Here is a 20610-nt window from a genome sequence, read left to right on the forward strand (position 1 = left end):
TGATGGACTCCTTTAGGAACCTCTGGTACACCGGTCCTGTCGCAAAGAACTTGGGCTCCTGGAAAAGCAATTCAGACTAAGTTTTGGAGCTGAACCTTTGAGTGCTGGCACCCGAGAAAAAATATTATTCTGCCATTTTGTGAGGTAACTCGAAACTTCCCCGGTATGCTTGATTTAGTAAATTTTGACACCTTAACCATTTCTGTGTACTATTATTTATTTGGTTTTTGTTTTACACCGACTTGGAGTATGCACACTACCACGTCTAGGCTGACATTTGGTCGAATGCCGCATCACTATAAGTCGCAGTCCTCACGAGAATGCCCCAACTTCCAGAAACACACATTTTTTCTGTCTGTCCGAAACCTGTTGTTTGGTATATCTTTATGGTTTGCAGGTGACGATGGTTGCGCAATACGTTCAGCTGTGCCCGCTGGGTTGTTTTTTCTCTCCTAACGACCACGCGACTCTGTGCCATCAGCAACATAGTCACAGCGGAGTCATACTCCCCTGGTCCCCGTCTGCAACTTACACATAGTGTCGATGTACAAACTTGAACGCAAGCAGCACGTACGCCTGAGAATAAACCAGTGAACGTACGACGACATCTTGTGTCCAGCAGGTCTGAATCTTTATAAATAGATGAGTCAGTCGCCTCTTTAAGTTTTTTAATGCAGAAATCTCATACTTTATTTTGTTCAAGGCATATTTTTTTATAACTGTGAGACGAGGATCTTCAAACTTGGTTGACATATAAAGTTATAATAAAGCCAAGATACCACGAAAACAACAACAACGACTTCACAGACATACCAACTGTGATATTTACTTGTAATATTGTGTCTGTAACGATTCTGACTTCTAGCAAACTTGGTGCTGTTCATAATCAAATTATTTGTTTCTTTTTTTATCCTCCAGTGGTCTTTACCTGTTCATTCAAAGACCATATTATTCATATCAGAGCCTGACGTCTTTAATGTACCATATCTAAGCTCGTAACTTAGCGTAAACCTACCTATTGTGTTGGATAATAACGATACCTTCTTTTGCAACACTAGATGATATGTTGAAAACCAAAAATACAATAGTCAAACCAAAAAGGGGAAACTACATTTAACTGAGAAGCTACACCTGCCAGATATGTAAACATATCCTTATTAATGTACGGAGGATCTATTGCCAGAACTTCGAATAATAATCACTTACACTAGGTACTGGTTTCATTAGTGGTATAGATCACCAGATATGGCGATATTTTGTGTTTTCCGTTCCCTTAAAATTGAGACATTTTTAATCTACAGGCCACCACGGGTCGCCTTTACTTCCTTTATTTTTTTAACAATCAAGACATACTTTAAATAGGCTTCCTTTTGGACAGAATCTCAGTGTGAAAAGCTGAGATAAAGGCCGTACATAGTGTAACCATTTTTACAAATTTATCTTACCACCTTTCAAATCAAGAAGGCCTTCACCCTACACCGGCCGTGCAAGCTTTGGCGGACCCCTAGATGGACGGTCCCGACCCCCTGCAGGTTGGGCACCCACCCGCTTGAAGCAGCTAACCAACCTTATTTTATCCTAATTACAACAAAAACCTAACGTCCAAACACAAACCATTCTAACAGACACACACACGACAGAAACCGGTTGCCAGCTAGTTCACATGCAGATACTGTACAAAACGAGGGGCCTAAAAAAAAAACAAAAAAAAACCCGGTCGGACCACCTTAAACCTGTGTCCAGTAACAGTTCTTTATCCAACAGGCCTGGAAATAAAACCCCAATGACCACGGCCGGTTTGCGGACGACTGCCGTTGGTCAGGCTGTAAAACGGTTGGAACACCACAAGCACAGCCCGTTTAGACCGTAACCCTAACCGTTGTTTCTTTTTAACCAAACCCCGTTTTTAGCTTACAGCGGCGCGCGGCCTGGACTGGGAGAACGCCCGTACATCTTAACCCGTGAGAAGTGCAGAGGACGATGGTGCAGCAGCGCCAAAGTCATCGCCGCAATGACAGACATGTGCCCGTCGGAGAGATCCATCTCATCCTCATCCAACCAAAAAAAAAAAAAAAAAAAACTAACACAAGCGAGAGCAGTGGTTTTTTTTGGGGTTTTTTTTTGTTTTCAAAAATATTTTTATTGTCAATTTCCTTAACAATTGAAGCAACAGACAAACACACACATATATAATAATTAAAAAAATAATACAAAAAATAAATTAATTAATTAAAATAAATTAATGAATTAAAAAAAAAAAAAAAATTGTAGCAATTTCTGACAAAGTTGGAGGAGAGTTGCTGCTCTTACCACCAGTAACCACAGGTGTCGCCAAATCAACCAGGCTGGAGATCTTCTTACAAACATACAAAAATAACACTTGAAGTGAAGGAAGCTGGTGATGAGTTGAAGCACCTTATTTTGTACCGATCTTCATTCTGTCAGCAACTTCTGCTAAAACGGGCCTGTTCTTATGTCCAGTTGGCTCCGTTTGACTTAATGACCCTACTTCGGTCCCCGCAGTGTAATACGTTCTCATTAGTCGTTCTATTACATCAGCTATCAGTGGTGTTTAATGCCCCTGTCCCCCCGTGAGGGATCGTGATAATGCTGGAATAAGCAAGCTTGTACCTGCAACATGGCAGTTTTCCTCCACAGAGCTGGAAACCATCCATCACTATCCCGTAGCGAGCAGACAACCTGCAGCTTATTAAGCCCGATGGGAGATCAGATCAGTGGGTGGCGGAGGCTGAGCTGTAATGGAGGGCTTCGTTGCTCCACTGAGACTATGAGACGGGGGAATCTGGCGGAGAGACGCAGGGTCGTACGTCATTAACCTCGGGTGTGAATTCAGGGTCAGTCCGTGTGTGTTTTTAAAAAGCTTCACATCACAGCCATCTCCGCTTTAATCCTCCCCGCAGTGAGCCGTAATGAGCGAGATGTAGAGGGGCGGGAGACAACGTGAGGCTGGAGGATCAAAGTAAGAAAGGAAATCCTTTGTAACTGAAGCACTCCTCTTCCTCTCTCCTCAGCCCCACCACTTTGGCCGGCATCGCCTCCTCCATCCTCCTGTTTGTGGCCATCATCGCGACCATGGTCTGCTGCTTCATGTGCTCCTGCTGTTACCTCTACCAGAGAAGGCAGCAGAGGGGAAGGACACCGTACGATGGTGAGATCCTCCGCTCTGTACGTCCATACCATATCTAGTTTTCCTTTACATCAGTCTGTACTTGTTCCACCCGCAGCCCAGCAGATCCCCATGTCCAGCTACCCGGTGGAGCCCATGTACGACGCTTATGGAAAACCTCTGGGGCCCTCTGAGTATCCGCATGCGGGTTATCCAATGGCGCCCCAGTACCCTGGCATGCCTCCACAGTACCCGATGATGCAGCCTGGACCTTATCCACCACACCTGATGGATCCTGCGTACAGCCAGGGTAAGAGAGGCATTAGGTCTCCACATGTATTGCTCCTTCGCTCTGACACCAAAAATCAGTCTAAAATATATTTTTAAAACGTTAAATGAACGCAAACTAATAAAGTGCTAATATAGTGGTTTTCAAACTGAGGTGTGGCGACCAACAGGGGTCCTTGAGTACGTTATAGGGGCCCCTCTTTTTGAAAAGTTGGAACTACAAGGGATGAAACAGGGTTCGCTCTTGTTATTGATTGTAATTAATAGTATTAATTATTATTATTATTATTATATTAATTATCTTCTAACTTAAAAATAAAAACATTGCTAAGAGGGGATTCCTGAAGACATTGGAGGTCCATAGTCTAATGTGCATCTATCTAAACGTCTGCAAGCTGAATAAAGATGGTGTTGCTGGTTTCAGGTCATTTGAACAAGATATTTTAACATAACAAGGTGTTTATGTGGGTGACCCCCTGACCTCTCGAGTAGCACTAACTTCAGGCCACAGTCTTCACACCAAACATAAGAAACTAATTGGCAATTTGCTACAAGATTTACGGATCCTATTCATGCTCCCTCATACTGTCCTTTGGCACCAGCGCCAGTTGAAAAGGTGAACTTTGATGCATGATATCTATATTTAGAGGACACAATTGCCATAAAATGTGGTGCAATTTTCACATTTCCTGCTTCAAAGGGCATAAACCTTTTTTAATTCCAATGACTCCATGCATGGTCTCTCCTTTAGTGCCGTCTTAAGGACACATTTTAAATTTTTAGAGGCTGTAGGGATGTCAGTGTCAGTCACTTTGGTGAATTTGAAAATGAATCCTACTGAATTTGGTGATTGTAATTGATTCTTAATGTAATCGTATTAGTATATAAAGATCTGACTTTCTTTTATGTTTCCACCTCCTTGTTTTTCAGCCCCTCCACCTTACTCTCCACCTCAGTATCCTGGTCATTGATGGGGCTCGTCTACACACACACACAGACAGACAGACAGACAGTGGGAAACAACCGCAACTGAGAGAAAAAGGACTGTTTCAAAAGGAGAAGGCAGCAGCGCTCTCTCACACACTCAAACAGACACACATACACTCAAACACTACAGCTTGACTAGCAGTGGTTCGCCTGTTTTTAAAGAGAACAGGAGGCACTTTAAGGTTTTTTTTTTTGTTTGTTTGTTTATTTACAACATTGTCCTACTTTTCTGAAGTATTTACGTAAGTGAAATTGTGTTCTGCAACATGACGCCTGATTGCTCCCGGCGGGTTTTCACAGAGGGCGTCACACTATCCCCCAAAAGTGAGGAGGTCATACGGCCGGCGTCTCAACTCTGCACTGCCCCCTCCTGCTCCGACACACTCACCTCAACGACAGGGTGTCACTTAACGACAGGGCTCTTTACCTAACAGACGAGGGGGTCAGGAGGGATTTACATAAATGATAATGCTCTCCCTCTTCTTCGTATTTAAGGGGGGGTAATGCTTTTACTTCTTCACTTTTGGTAAATTTGAATGAATTGATAACTGCCTAAGTCTACATTCCACGTCATCTTGGTCTTTCTCCAAATGTGATCATGATGTCTTGATCTCTGTATTTGATGGTTTGGGTTTTTTTTTTGTTTTTGTTTTGTAATGTAGTATCGGCTAAAGTAAAAAAACAAACAAATCGCATGTTTGATTAAAAAGGTGACGTATGGCTCGAAGGCAGTGCAGTACTCTCCTAAATGTTCTCAGATGGCCGAATGGATTTTAAGGTACTCCTAATTCTGTGTAAGAAGCCTTTAGTCACCTGTTAGTTTGTCTCTTCTTTTCTTTTTTGTATGACTCGACTAATTTACTTCATGGTAGTGTATTGGCTGCACCATTGTGATGTAACATCTCAACATCAGCATGCTACCCCAAGTCAAAGTCATCTGTCCTCTAATGCTTCTTTTCTGGTTTTAAATGAATTAGAAAATGAGTCTTTAGATTAATCCCATAATGCCAGGTAGGACGTTTTACAGTGAAAATTCATGTTAACTGTTTATTTTTGTTTTTTCTCGTAACATATCAGGTCAGGGGAGTTGCAGGTCATGCTGCTTAATTAAAACAAAATGTCCCGCCTTACAGTAATTAACCATAAGAAGAAGAAGAAGAAAAAGAGATTAACTATTTAAATACATATTTTGTAAATCTGTTCTTCAGCTAAATATTTTATGATATTGTAACAAGTTATTTTAAACCTACTGTATTGTTATTGTAACATACGATATGATGTTTGAGCATTTTGGCATCTTTCCATTAGGTATTTATTATTATTATTATTATTGCAGTTACCTTTTACTGTGAATGGGTTCTCACTTTTTGGACAAGCTGCAAAGCCAAAAATCACTACTGTTGCTCTCATAGTTCAACATTTTAGGTGATATGCTGATTTGCTGTGTTGCCTGTAGTTAAGATGAGAATGTCACAACCAGTCTCTTGTCTGTAAGGTAACTAACTACGTAGCCAGCTAAGCTGTTCGCTGTTCGCTGGAGGCAGCAGCCGTTTAGCGTAGCTTAGCAACCGACTAAGATAATGGGGAAACAGTTTGCCTGGCTCCAACAAAAGGCAACAAAAAGCTCTATAAGTAAAGTAAAGCAATTATTGTTTGTTGAATCCCTATAGAAACCTAAATGTCAAACAATTTGCTGTTTTATGGGATGTTATATGGCAGAAGAGGCCATTTATTTGCTGGGAGCGGTTGCCCAGCAACCAGCAGAGACTGACGTCTTTACATCTGTATACATCCACATGATAATTAATGGGCTTTTGAGGCGCTGGTAGGTGGATTTTGTCCCCTTTGGACCGAGCCAGGCCAGCCGATCTCCTCATTTGGCATTAAAGCAGATAGTCTACGCTAAAATGTCCAACTATTCCTTTAAATGTCCAGCCTCAGATTTGGGCTCCAGCGAGGTCAGGGCCCGTTAACATGAAATGAATCTGCAATGTGCTCCTTGTAAAAATCTATGAACTGTAGAACACGATGTCTCAAGCATGTGTTGTACAGTTTGCTGTTTGACGATTAATAGCTGATGGCCAGATTATCTTTATTCAGGTGGAATTTCTCTGAAAACTTAAAATCAAATGAAACACACATTAAAAAGAGAAGCCTGGCCAAACGTTTCCTTAAGACTCACTGCTGTATCTCGCCTCAGTGTTAAAACCACGCAATGAATCAAACAAGACCTATTACTGCTCGTTTACAGCATGAAAGGTTTCCTACGACGGCGACGTCCACGTGTACAGATTAGCTGAGACTTTTGAAAAGCACAAAGAGAACACTGGACTTTTCTTTGTAAGCTGCTTTCATATGTAGTTTGACATAACATTTGCTCAATGATGTTTCTGTTTATTCCTGCTTCTAAAACCAACTCCATGAGTGTGTTTAATGAAAGTGACATCAGTTACGGCCAAATAACTTGTCTCGGTGGCTTTTTTGTCTGTCGTCATATGGATGGTACGACATTGTAATATACAGTTAGTGGAAAGTTTTTATTTCTATTAACATAAAATTTAACTTTGGAATGTAAAATACAAATGTCTGCTGTGTCTTTTTGTCTCCAGGAAATCTAGTCGGTAAGGGTTTGCATCATTTTGACCACTAGATGTCCTTATTAACCTCCAAACAATATTAAATCTGTCCACTGTCACCACAAGCAACTAATACAAAGGTAATGTTTGTCCCTGAAAACACTGATTGTTGTTATGAAAGGTTATTTTTTAGTTGCATATCTGCACTTAAATTAGTTATTATTATTAGTTATATTATAGTTTACTTTACAACTGTGACACATTTTATATTCGTATACAGCCCACCTGCATATCAGGACAATATACGTTTAGCATTTCAATACTTTTTAGACTTTTAATTTGTATCCATTATGTTTCTTTTTCTAATTCTCATTTTTGTTTTTTTATTTTTTATGTATTACTTTGTTGAAATTCTATTGTGGTCTGTAAATAATTTCAAAATCAATATAAACAATAGGGATAAAAGAAAACAAAACCATAGAAAATAATGTAACAGATTTCTTTCTACAGTAGCTTTTTATTATAGACTCTATAATAAATAACGATTTCCATAAAACATTTGACATCAAAAGTAGTCTCATAAAATAATTAAACTATCCTTTGTACAATAATGTCAACATGTTATTCTGATCACGCATTTAAATCTTTGTCCATTCAATTATTTTAAAACATTTGTTTTTCTTGTGCTGCAGTTTTTCAGTTCCTCACTACAACTGTAGAAAATATTCTTCTCACGTTATATTGACTTTCATTTCAAATAACTTTTGAATACTTTAAAGTAGGTTAAAGTAAAGTAGTAAGTTAGTTCTTAACTTAATACATACATGTTTTAAAATCTACCAAGTTTCTGAATTGTATTGCAGCAGGAGGCTAGAGCCTCAAGACTACGTCACCCTACATTTCACTGCACTTATTTATTGACCATGTGAATCTAACACATACTTCATCTGTTTCCCCCTAAATCACAGGTCTGCTGGTGTTATATGGAGCTCCTGTAATAACAAAACAATTTTTTTAACTTACTAAGAAATAAGAAAAGCTCCTAAAAATAAATACTCATACAAATACAAATACTCAACCGTTAAAATTAGAGTCTTTACTAAACAAGAAATTCATGAACTGGTCTCAGTATAAACATGAATTGTGTAATAGGAAGTCTGTGTAACTCTGCTCTGACATCTCTGTAAACTTCAGCCCTTCCCATTACCTTTAAAGGAGTGTATACCCTGAACTAAATATGGACATGCACTTTCACAGGATTTCGAAGAATGTCCCAGCCTCACAGTCCACTTTGATGATGCGAGGCTCTTGCAGTTCATCACTGGTACCCCTCACTGCAGGACTGCGAGTCCAGCCTCTTTGCACCAGGATTGATGCCTCTGGTGGCTTTTGGGTGAGCGGGACGTGACGGGACAGCAGGACAACATCTTTGGCCGATGGGAATACTCAGCTGCTCACCATAGGAGAGAAATCACACAATAATAAGATTTTGAATACAGGGATTTACTGTACTAACATCATCAGCTCCGCTAAAGAAACCAGATTTCTCTGATCGTCTCCACGGGCGTAGCTTTTTAGGCAACCATGTCCAGGAGAAAGGTGAGAGGCCTGACCCGTACGGGACGTCAGGTCAGCGAGGACCCTGACCTGGACAACCTGCTGTCCACCCTCTCCCCTGAGGAGGTCGAGGAGCTGGAGAAGGACATGATGAAAGTGCCAGACCTCAAGCCAGAGGATGGGAAGATCATCGACCATGGGGAGAGCCAACCTGGGCAGCCACCTACGAGTAACAACGTCCGAGACGCTAAACAGGACAGCAAACGGGAGGGTGATCCTAAAGGGAGGCTCAGTCAGAGGGAACAGTCGTTTGAGGTTTGTGAATGCTTGACTTGATTCCTTATTTGGTATAGTAACACGCTGGATTTGAGTGTTATGATCTACATATTCTTTAAGATCCTTTAGTCTCTTAAAATGTTTGTATTTGAGCTCCTTACAGCAGTTTTTAATAAAAAATGAACTGCAGATGGGTGACCTTTATAAGAGTTTATTAAATTAAACAACTGTTTGTACTTATGACTGATAGATTACAACATTATGTAACATCCACTGCCCCAGAGGTCTTCTAATGATAGTGCTCGAAGCAAACCACCAACTGGACCCCATGCACCCTGAGTCCATCAGCTCATAAATAGTGTAGAGTTGGCTTCTGTGCCAGGAAAAACATTGTTTTCCCTTCAGAGACTTGCTTACATCCACTTCACATTCTCAATCATCTTCTCACAAGCGGAGAAGTAGTCTCAGAAACACACCAAACAATTTATTTTATTTCTGTGACATGCTCTAAAACATTTTTCGAGCCCTCCCCGGATGAGTGTCGGGGAGCCAGATTTCTTGCAGTTTGTGTGTTTAAAGCAGAGGCACTTCAGTCGATGGAGCGGCGGCCCTGCAGAGCTTCTTAATCCCGGGGCCTGATGGAATTCCTTGGTTGATTGCTCCTACACTCACTGCCTTTTAAGGATACATCTGCCAGGGCCACGGCCTCACAAAGCAAAACAGATGGAGACTCACAAATCAAACACTTTGCAAGCTACTCGCTGCAAATGTATTCCTGCTCTATGAAAAATGGATCCTTGTCCTTTTGCTGACTGTAAACACAAATGCCATATTGTGTCAGGAAGAGTGTGTGTGTTCACAGTGAGCAGATGGACGAGGAGCTGTTTGACAGTAAAGGAACACAGTATTTGCACAGTTAGGTGTTATATGATACTGTACATGCCATGCATTATGTACTGTACATCTGTACTGTATAGTCAATAAATTATTTACATTTTGAGTATATATTGTGATTTAATTTGGCACAAAGCCCTACACCCTTTGACGCGCTCCTGCACGAGGAAGTTTGATTAAACCCTGTAAATGTTTGTTTTTGGTATTGGCATATATTAAACTGCTTTACTTTGTTACATAACGCTAATATCATTGTCCACATCATACTCCTCATAATTGTCCTCCTGCAGGGTGAGCAAAAGAAGGAGAGCCGGAAGCAGGAATATCTGAGGAAGAGGGGCCTGAGCCAGGAGGGGAACGACGACATGAAAGTAGGGCTACGAAGACAAGCTAGTGTCTCAAGTGAAGGAGACATTAAGGTGGACAACAGAAACAGCAAAGGTCCTGATAGTTCAAAAGAGGAGCGAAGTCGGCTTTCGAGTAGATACAGGAAGCAGGAAAGCAGAGAGAGTGACGTGAAAGATGAGACCAAAGAGAGAGAGAGGCTGGAGGACAATAAGCTAAGAGACAAAAGAGAAACCAGAGAGAGCACGGGCAGCAAAACAAAGGATATGATCTCTAAGTTACAGGAAAAAAAGGATGACAGCAGAGAGGAGAGGAAAGAAGACTTAAGGAGAAAAGATGAAAGCAAAACCAAAGACATTATCTCAAAGCTGCGAGAAAAACACGAAAAGGATGTCGGCAAGGAAAAGGAGAGAAAATCTGAGAGTTTCAGGACGCAAGGACTCGTCTCTAAAATGTTGGAGAAGCAGAGCAAGGCACAGGAGAGCCAGGCTCCGGAGAGTAAACCAGAAGAGAAGAAGCCTAAAGCAGGGGAGAAAAAAGCTGAAGATAGAAACAAGCCTGATGTCAAACTCGAGCGACAACCATCTGAGAGGGGCGAGGTGCAGGTGAAACATGACAAGGCGGAAAACAGAACAGACAGAGAAGAGCTGGTTAACCACAGCGACCACGTGAAAGAGAAGGAGAAGAAGACTAGCACGGAGAAGAAAGTAGGGGAGACAAAAGAAAAAGAAGATGTTAAAGGAAAAGCTAAAAAAGCTGAAGAAACTGAGAAACTTGGTAACTGCGTGGCCAAAACCACCCCAAACAGCAAGGGGAAAGAGGAAGAGGAGGAGGATGAAGACTCAAGCATGTTTGATGAACTGATGGAGCAGGTTCGAAGCAACGACCCCTCCCTCGCTGAACTCAACGTCAACAACTCAGAAGTCATCAAGACGAAAACGCTCATTGAGTTTGCGGAGGCTTTGCGCAACAACACCAATGTAAAGAAGTTTGCTTTGGCCAACTGCCGTGCAGACGACCACGTGGCTTACGCCATTGCGGGCACGCTACGCAGCAACAAGACTATCACCAGCATCAACATGGACTCCAACCACCTCACTGGCAAGGGCATCCTGTCTCTGATCCAGGCTCTGCCGCACAACTCCACGCTGACCGAGCTTCGCTTTCAGAACCAGCGACACATCTGTGGCGGGAAGACCGAGATGGAGATGACCAAGATCCTGAAAGAAAACACCACCCTTCTCAAACTGGGCTACCACTTTGAGTTAGCTGGACCCAGAATGACCACAACAAACATTCTGAGTCGCAACATGGACCGACAGAGGCAGAAGCGCCTGCAGGAGCAGAAGCAAGCCCAGGCCAACGGGGAGAAGAAGGGAACGCTGGAGGTGCCCAAGACGGGTGGTGGAGGATCTCTGAGAAGCTCGCCCAAAGCTTCCCCCAAACCTTCTCCCATACCTTCACCCATGCCATCACCAAAGCTGACTCCTAAAAGAGGAGCCGGTGGAGGTCCGGCTCCACCGCCACCTCCACCTCCGCCAGGGGGTGGACCTCCTCCTCCTCCGCCTCCTATGCTGGATGTAGACTCCCTGAGGAACTCTCTGACTCCGGTGTCGCAGAGGAAACTGGATGGAAAAAGCCCGGGCGGTAGTAAGAACTCAAGGGACCAACTGCTCGCCTCGATCAGAGGAAGCGATCTTAAACAACTCAAGAAGGTACGTAAGATGGGTTTATGGATAGCTTAGCTCAGCCACAATATATTCTCACATACTCACATTTAATATTTTTCCCCCACAGGTGCCGGTGCCAAAGTGGTTGCAGTAATATTTCCTGTGGGGATATGAAATGAAAAAGAAGAGAGGGGAGAGAAAAGACATCTCACCACAGGTTTTCAAGGAGATAAACTCTATATTCCCTGGGATGCAGTCGAAGGACTGTGCTGTGGGACGGATGGAGAAACACGAAATGGCGCACCGGTTGGATGACTAGCCCTCACTATGAGTTCTCCTCTCAAACACTGGACCAAAAGGACTCTGTGGAGAATGAGTGATGTGGGATTCTCGATTTACCGACTGCAGAGAGCGCCATGAGTTTTGTGGTTGTTTTGTCTTCAGTTCATATTGACGCTTCGCTGGTTATTTGCACTAGATAATATGAAGCTGATCATATAAACATGTTGGCTTGTGTATGCATCTGAATGTGAGCGTGGTCGAAGTGTGCGAAGAGCATAATAAGAGATTCAAATAACTCTATAAAATTCTAATATACAAAAGTTTATCAGTGATATAGTGGACATTAGTTTGACCATTTATTTATTTGTGGAGTTTGTGGGAATCCATCGTATACTTGTTGCTAAGTTGTAAATCTGTTCAAACTGGGAATTCTGAAATGGCGGAAATATCAGGGAATTAACAAACATGGCGGCCTGACTTAAGAAAATCTGGGTAAGAAAAGAAAAAAAAAGGGTCAAGGTGGTCTTTAATTGTGTGTCTCATTGCCAAATCTCAAGACATCTCAGGCAGGATTTAATGGATTGGAAAGCAGCCCAGTGGGATCCTGGTGCATGACGGAAGAGTTTTAGCATGGAAATAATTACATAATGCATTTTTATCAGGAAGTGCAAATGGCTGCCCATCAGTATCCGATGTTATATTTTGTACAGAATCATTGTAGCCTGGGTGTTTGAATACCTTACATAACTTGTAACGTAATAACATCGACATGTCTTAACCTTAGCGGGGATTTGGAAAACCATTTCTGGCTTATGTCAACCTTCCTGTTGATTTAGGCCATACTTTTAAGTGAATGTCATTTTCCAGAGGAATTTAATGTGATAAACAAAAATCTGAGTGGCACTCATATCTGTACTGTGTAACGAAGGACTCTCTGTCATATCTGATTACACATGCCTTTCTTACAGAGCCTGTATGTCTTCAATAAAAGATTCTGGTATGTTTGCATTGACAAGTCACAAGTGTAATGTTATGCCTGGCTGATATCGTTATGTAAAATGAAATATAACTGACTTTTGCAATATATTTCATGATAAATCAAGGTATGTATGTCTTAATATCTGTTGAGCTGTCATTGATTTCAGCTGGTTTATGATCTACGTGAAATCATACGCTGTCTATAATATATTTAGGTATTTCCACTGTGTACATTCCTCTTCCACTAGCTGTTACTGAGGACATGCACAATATCTACAGAGCCATATATAGATATGTGTCCCAACCAACAACCAACCTGCAGTGTAAATTATATATCTAACTACATTTAAAGGATTCACACTCCTGTAGTACTGCGTGTGAACTGAGTTATTTGAATTAATTTGGAGAATTTCAACCACTGCAACAAGATTTCAAGAACATTTAGACTTCTGTTACTCTTTACATTAGCTGCAGGGGAACAGTGGGAGCTGTTGTCTAGTGGCGTCTACCCACCATCATCCTGAGTGTTCAGAGGAGAAAACAGCACCACCAGCAGCAGGCCAGTTTATGTCTGCATCTCTCTGCCTCAGCCTCTGCATCCATGAAATGCCTATATTTGGGCATTTCTCAATGAAAGCTTGCTTTGCGATTCATTCCTTTCTTGTTCCTAATAACGGGCTGCAGGCCAGCGGGCTGTCTCTTGGCTGTAGCTGCTCCCCTGACCAACAGCGCTGATCTCAGATGGAAGAAAAAGAGGAGAAAGAATGAAAATGTTGAGATTACGGATTGTTCTGCGCCAACAAAGGGGATCTAAGGTTAAATCATTGGTATGGAGAGAATAATTCAGTGGACATTCTGATGTATCCTTGTTTCTTGTTTTGTGTTTACATCGGGTACACAGTTTAGTTTAGTCTTCAAATTAATTTTACATTTAGGTTCCCTCCTCTCTGTAGGATGGCTGGGCCCAAGGGAAAAAATGAGCTGGTGGGCCCCTGTTGATGCCCCCTTTCCTGAAATACAACATGAATCCATATTTGCTGTGTGGCAACCTGATTCAAAACTAATTTATCTTGGAATATGTAACTTGTAAGCACTATGTCAGCTAATATAATAAAGGTCTTAAAACTAGATTTTTACACAAGAACCACGATCAGATAACTGCCGTTGATATTGTGCTAATCCCAAACAAATTTATAATTAATTACACTTCCACACACCAATAGAGATGCAAAGTGAGATTAATACAATTAGAAAACATCTGGTTCTTAGATAAAAAGTCAAAGGTACAGTACAAGCTTGTGCACACATACACTTTTAGTTAGACGTCAATTACGACAAGAAACATCCAATCACAGAGCATTGAATTTATGTACGTGCACAGCTAACAGCAGGTGGAAACTAAAGATGACGGTGCTGAGAAAACTAAAAACACTATCTTGGGCCTTAAATCAATTCACTTATAATTCTGGTTCAGGCATCTGTGGGGCCACGTTTTGCAACTGTAATGACAAATCGTTTTAAATTAAGATAAGGTAAGATAAGATGTTCCTTTATTGATCCTTTATTGACACTGAGATTTGATTGTGCCTCTGACTGACCTCTTTTCCACGCCATGCTCGTAGAGGCTCATGGGTAGTGTAGTATTTAGATCCATCCACCATGCCAAAAAAAAGTGGTTGATATAATAAGACTAAACATAAACATATGTGGTTGTTACTATTATTCAGCAGTTCTGGGTTAAGTTGAAATAGGAATACAGAATGGAAAAAAGCACTTCTTGAAGTCCCACATATGTTACATACAGGATGACAAAACAAAACGCTATGATGTTGAGCAACATTTGGGTTGATCCATTTACCCTAATAACAAGTTAATTTTCCTACCAGATAATAATAATAATAATAATAATAATAATAATAAAAACATAAAAGCAGTAAATAGTGAAACACTAAAAACACATCAGACTAAGCTAAACATTAAAAGCAAATTTAAAAAGGTGAATAAATACAGTATAATAACCTGTTCAAACATTTTCTCCCACCAAGCCAACCCGAGTGACGCTTTAAAAACACACGCAATGACGTTGCGTGGTTACGTCAGCCTGTCGATAAGCATCACGTCAGAGGGAACAGCGAAAGAACAAAATGGAGGAATATGCCAGAGAACCATGGTGAGTCTTAAAACCGAATAAAATATGTTTATACGCTGCGTTTTACTAAGTCACCCGTAAGACTGCACTTGAGGTAACTACCACGTTCAGTGTGTGTAGTTGGTTTAACGGTACAACCTGTGGCACAACCCGAAACATCTCAAAACCCGGCTACTTACCTAACGTTAGCACGAATGCTAACTGTACACAGAACTGTAATGGCAGTTTGAACTAGCATTGGACCCGCCGTGGCTAACTCACGTTGTTAGTGACCTTGTCGGATAACGCACCCACATGTCATCATATCTAGTTAACCGAGTGCAGTCAGTGAGTTTGTACAAGCTGATATGTGACCTACGGTGAATGTCAAGAGATATTTTTAGCTGTTCGGGTGAAATTAGCTCAGTTAAGGTGGTTTTCTTTAGCTTTTGGTGAGCTAGCTGAGTTAGCCACCTGTGTGCTAACTTTATATGTTGGGCAGCCTGAGGATTACACAACAGCTGGAGAACCGAGAACCGAGAAACTGAAACAAATAGTGTCCATGTGGAGTTATATAATGGTCATTTGGCCACTATTTAGCAGTAGTATTATGTTTAAGTCCTTTGCAGGGTATAGTGCTAGTGGCTATCGTCAGATCCCAGTGATAAATAGTGTAATAACCTTTTTAAATGGTACAGTTTATGGTAATAACCAGGCTATACAATGGACTTCTAGTGGTCTACAAATGGATCCATGCACTGTTTTTATCCAGCTAGCAGTTGTGCTGTTAAAAGTAGCATTTGAAATAAAATAAAGCCATTCGATATTTACTTTGTTTTTTAATTGTTGTGATGTTTACTGTGTGTGGGTGACGCAAGACGCGTTGAAGGTCATTTAGACACATTTAGACTTCTGTTAAAGTGAAGATGTCCTTGTAGTTAACAGTGAGGTCAGACATGTAGGTAATCATTTAGCATATTTTGTAATGGGTGATAAATGGAGCACATATTTTTTTGCTTGATGAAATGACATCTGTTTGTTTTCAGTGTAGTTGTAATATAATTATACGATCATCTAGTTATATTTGTATTTATAAAAAGTTCCAAATTAAACACTTAAAGTAAACAGTAAAGTTTTAGGGTTTGTTTAATTCCCATGTTAACACTAATAAAGAGTGCTTGTTCCTCTAAAATCACCTTCGGCTTCCAGTCCATGCTCAAGACAGCTTAAGATATCTGCACCTGTAAATGTATATAATAATGACCTTCGCTAATGGCTGTTCTGTGATTTTAGCCCATGGAGGATCGTGGACGACTGTGGGGGAGCCTTCACCATGGGAGCCATTGGAGGAGGAATATTCCAGGCAGTAAAAGGGTTCAGAAACGCACCCTCAGTGAGTTCAGTCATATAGCTCAACACTGTATTGCCTCAGCCAAATACATCAAAGTATCCTTGTACAAATCATATTACCTGCAGTGTAAGACTGGTCAGAGCATGCCGGTTTTGTTATTGTCAGTCAACACGTAAATCATCCTCTGTTGGCACATTGTCTGCCCTTCCACCACACCACTGAGAAATATAGTAAAACATAGAATATTATGTTCAGTACCAACAACAAGTGGTGAATGAAAATGCTATCTTTTCAGTAACAGTACAAGGGAACTCAGCTGGCTTAATCTGCAACAACAGGAAGATACAGTATATCCTGAGTTGACAAGGAATTTCCATTGATCTGTTTGCTGCTGTTCTGTCTTTTAGGGGATGAGCCACAGAATGAGAGGTAGCATGACTGCCATTAAGACCAGAGCCCCACAGCTCGGAGGTAAGAATACCTGCTGAATTTAAATGTTATCTTCCTTAAAGTGATGCATTATCTTTAGTATCAAATCCTCACTCTCTGTAGGCTGGAACGGTCAGGGTTTCTCCTTTGCAAAGAACAGTGGCTGTAGTCAGCTTGGTATCATGTTGTTTATATCACTCACAGTGTGTACAATTACAATTTTGATAAATTCATCTATATAATATCTCTTAAGTATTAAATAATTGGTCTCATCGGTTAATGACTCTGACTTCAGACAAGGAGGTTGGCAAAATTAGCTAAGATATGATTTTGGCTGGTTGAAATGACAAAAATAACCTTGGTTGTCAGGTTAAAGTGCTCTCTGCAAACCACAGTTTGTACTTGTCAAAAATAGTTTGGAGGGAAGAAGTTTCGCTCTGCAACACAGCGGTACACTGGCAAGCTGATTGTTTGTTTTGTTCCAGCAACTCCAACATAGTGTCTTCTCTCAGGAGCCACTTCTGTCAGTTAATTTTTAATTCATATTAATAATTTAAGCTTAATATGTTTGAACAGGCAACCCCAGGATTTGGATTAAGTAGCTCGTAAAAATGTGCTTAATCAATGTTCAAGTAAATATAAGCATTAGATCTGACTTGCTATTAGCAGATACTGATGTTAAAAAGACTCATCTGGATCAGGGTGCATAAATTATTTACTATAAGTGGCATAGTAGACATAAATCCAAGCTTAACTATTCTTCATTTAGGAGGAAAGGACAAATGCAGCCACAGTTTGAGCCTGTGTTTGATACTGAATACATTTTGTGTCAAGTACTTCCAATGATGGCAAAATATTATTATTAATTTAACCAATTCTTGTTGAACTTATGTGAATCTTTGTTGGGTTGCAGGAAGCTTTGCAGTCTGGGGAGGCCTCTTCTCCATGATCGACTGTGGTTTAGTAAAAGTTCGAGGGAAGGAGGATCCCTGGAACTCAATCACAAGTGGGGCGATGACAGGAGCTATCCTTGCTGCAAGAAGTGAGTAAGCTTAGAAGAAGCTGGCAGCTAAGAGTCAACAGATATCACATACATGCCTCATAGAAAAGGCAAACAGTGACGTGGTTGTACACTGAACAGAGTTTAAAATTAAACCTACCTCACTATCAAAACAGAGTTTGCTAGAAGGCATCAGTGCGTTTATCGTCTCTTCTCAGGGCTGTGTGGGGTTGTACGAATTCGGCTTGTTTGACATCATTTTTACTGCCCTGTTCATTTTGTTGCATTCCTGCAGTGGGAAAACATGTACCTTTTTTATTGGTAATGGCATGTACTTTGGAGACTTCCCATCATGGCTTTACCTAACTTAAACCTGAACTCAGGTTTAATCAACAAGTGAACACACCTGTATGCGTGTACAGGGCCTTGAGTTATGTTAATATCATAAAGAACATGGACAATTTTCTATATTTCCTAAAGCTTTTTGTTGAAAAACAGAGCAATGAAAATTGAACAGTGAGTCTGACATACAGTACCTCCCTGTTTAATCTAATTTTATGTGACTATTGTACAGTATGCACGCAGTACATTAACAATCCCTGTTCCTCTGTAGACGGACCAGTAGCCATGGTAGGCTCAGCAGCCATGGGAGGTATCCTGCTGGCGTTGATAGAGGGCGCAGGAATCCTTCTTACTAGGTTTGCCTCTTCACAGTTCCCAACTGGTGAGTAACGCTCCTGATACTGAACTGTAGTGTTATTGAATGAATAATGGGGGACGTGAAGGACATTGCATAGACAAAGAAGACAGTTTGACGTACAGTCGTATGCTATAAATCTACCTCTACGCCAGCGGCTGTCATCTTACTCTGAAATGTACCTTTTTTTTTTTTTCCTCTCCTCAGGGCCCCAGTATGCAGAGGAACCCGCCCCTGCTGCCATGCCCTCCCCTTCCTTTGGAGACTACAGACAATATCAGTGAGAGGACTCCCTGCTTCTTATCCACTAGGCCTTTTTTTGAATTCCTTGCTGAAGTTACAAAAGAAGAAATGGAGATGCAATATACCACACGTCAAACAATAAGCAACTGCAACCACCTTTTTATGGACTGTGTCAGAAAAGTGAAGGACAAAACACATCTTCATTTTCCTTCTTTCAAGAGCCATGTACAGATCTGCCTTTTTTTTTTTGCCATTCTCAGCCTTGTCATGTGCACCTGTTTCACCTCACATTGGTTAAATACAAGACAAGTGGCGAGAGATTGATGTTTGATGTTCGAGAGCTTGTGGGGACACGGTGTGCTTTTCTGTAATGGTTCATATGTACTGCATGTAGCCCAACAGATGAAGACTGACAAGCTCTGGGTGGTGTTGAATTTAGCAAAAACACGTCACACATGGAACGTCATGAATTCTATATAAGTATGGTATACTTATGTGTATATAAAGTAAAGGCTTTCTACTTGTATTCACTTATGGTAGTCTTTATTTGCCTTAAATGTCACCTGCTTGGGCTGGCCACCGTCATTTAGCTGGCCCTTTTTAAATTTTTTATTTGAGTTATGAAGGGCAAACACCTATCCGATACAGTGCTATTCCTGGGATATTAGTTTGTTTTTTGTTTTTTTAATTTATTTTAGATTGTAAAGAATTGTAGCAGATTGTTCTATTTTATGGGACAGTGCTTTTACATTCAACACAAAGGTGTGAAAAAGACTGCTAAGGACTAAGGATGGCATAGGCAGTACAAATTGGATAAACTCAAGCAAGGGATTGATGCATACTGTATTAAATCTGTATGACAGATTGTACTATAGTACAATAAAGACATAAGTTGTAAAATACGCCTGTTGTAGTCTTATGAACACATTTATGCCATCAGATGTGGTCTGAGGTGTGAACCATTTAGATTACGAGTGAGACTGAGAGCTCCTTTACCTTTGCTACCATTGCCCATAATGCATTCTGCTTCGGCAGGATTGCTCATTCCCCACTAGAGGGTAGTCCTCGCAAACACATCCAGACCAGTGTTCCTCTTTTTATGTCTGGATGATACTGTGTAACTGACTTGTGTGTTTACAAAAAGCCACATAAGGGAACACTTTCCTCTCTCATTCTCATATGTTTGTGTCATCATTGCCTGTTATCTGCTTTAGAGCTGTTCTGTGCAGCTACAGGTGAAGGACACTGGATGGTGAAGGGACCTTGACGCAACTTTGTCGTCACCGGTTTGATACGTGGGGTCAGGGATTGTTCATTTCATGGCAGAGCTGTATGCCTAACTACAAAAAGTCACAACAAAATACAAACAACAAGCCTTTCCTTGGATATTTGATTATTAGGTCTACAGCTGCAAGCAACTAGTAAAATACTTTATTAATCTGGTAATTCTTTGAGCTATAAAAACAGGCAGAACACTTTGGAAAATCCACATCATAATCTTCAAATTTTGGCATATTTAAAGTGCTTGTTCTGGCCATCCAACACTGCCAAAGACCCCAAATATTCATGATGTCGTAGAAGACTTACAGGACCAGCATATATTTGCATTTGAGAAACTGAAACCAGGAAACGATCAATCACTGATTAAAGTTGTTGCAAGTTAAATCTTCTACTGATACACTAGTTGATTAATTGTTTCAGTTCCAAGTAGATCCATACATTGAAAGGACTCTCAGGTATATTAACAGCTTTGAAAATGTTCAAAAGCTTTATAATTTTAGT

General features: G+C 40.8%; 3 protein-coding genes across 3 annotated transcripts; all 3 read left to right on the forward strand.

Annotated features, from left to right (window-relative positions):
• Positions 1-3032: 3032 nt before the first annotated feature.
• On the forward strand, positions 3033-5690 carry shisa4 (shisa family member 4; the record flags this gene model as incomplete). The annotated part of the gene is given in 3 exon segments (XM_035661351.1): positions 3033-3169; positions 3246-3437; positions 4346-5690. Coding segments are annotated over 3 exon segments (370 nt in total), but the record flags the coding sequence as incomplete, so codon positions are not given.
• A 1289-nt stretch (positions 5691-6979) lies between these two features.
• On the forward strand, positions 6980-13098 carry lmod1b (leiomodin 1b (smooth muscle)). The gene is made up of 4 exons (XM_035661350.1): positions 6980-7118; positions 8236-8850; positions 9996-11765; positions 11848-13098. Exons 2-4 carry the CDS (start codon positions 8563-8565, stop codon positions 11872-11874), a joined length of 2085 nt encoding a protein of 694 aa, XP_035517243.1. The 5' UTR covers positions 6980-7118; positions 8236-8562; the 3' UTR covers positions 11875-13098.
• Positions 13099-15026: 1928 nt separating this feature from the next.
• timm17a (translocase of inner mitochondrial membrane 17 homolog A (yeast)) lies at positions 15027-19730 on the forward strand. Its single transcript, XM_035661352.1, has 6 exons — positions 15027-15150; positions 16402-16501; positions 16867-16930; positions 17802-17930; positions 18502-18612; positions 18793-19730. The coding sequence occupies exons 1-6, from the start codon at positions 15125-15127 to the stop codon at positions 18867-18869; spliced, it is 507 nt and encodes a 168-aa protein (XP_035517245.1). The 5' UTR covers positions 15027-15124; the 3' UTR covers positions 18870-19730.
• Positions 19731-20610: the final 880 nt, after the last annotated feature.

The sequence above is a fragment of the Morone saxatilis genome, unplaced genomic scaffold (genome assembly GCF_004916995.1).
Source record: "Morone saxatilis isolate NCDOM2014 unplaced genomic scaffold, NCSU_SB_2.0 Contig18, whole genome shotgun sequence".
In the NCBI taxonomy this organism is placed as follows: domain Eukaryota; kingdom Metazoa; phylum Chordata; class Actinopteri; family Moronidae; genus Morone; species Morone saxatilis.

Excerpts from the sequence above, each read along its gene's own strand:
- lmod1b (XM_035661350.1), top strand. The coding sequence starts at position 8,563 with ATGTCCAGGAGAAAGGTGAGAGGCCTGACCCGTACGGGACGTCAGGTC. Across the intron at positions 8,851-9,995 it reads AGAGGGAACAGTCGTTTGAG|GGTGAGCAAAAGAAGGAGAG; the intron begins GTTTGTGAATGC and ends GTCCTCCTGCAG. Across the intron at positions 11,766-11,847 it reads ATCTTAAACAACTCAAGAAG|GTGCCGGTGCCAAAGTGGTT; the intron begins GTACGTAAGATG and ends TTTCCCCCACAG.
- timm17a (XM_035661352.1), top strand. The coding sequence starts at position 15,125 with ATGGAGGAATATGCCAGAGAACCATG. Across the intron at positions 15,151-16,401 it reads GAATATGCCAGAGAACCATG|CCCATGGAGGATCGTGGACG; the intron begins GTGAGTCTTAAA and ends CTGTGATTTTAG. Across the intron at positions 18,613-18,792 it reads CTCTTCACAGTTCCCAACTG|GGCCCCAGTATGCAGAGGAA; the intron begins GTGAGTAACGCT and ends TCCTCTCCTCAG.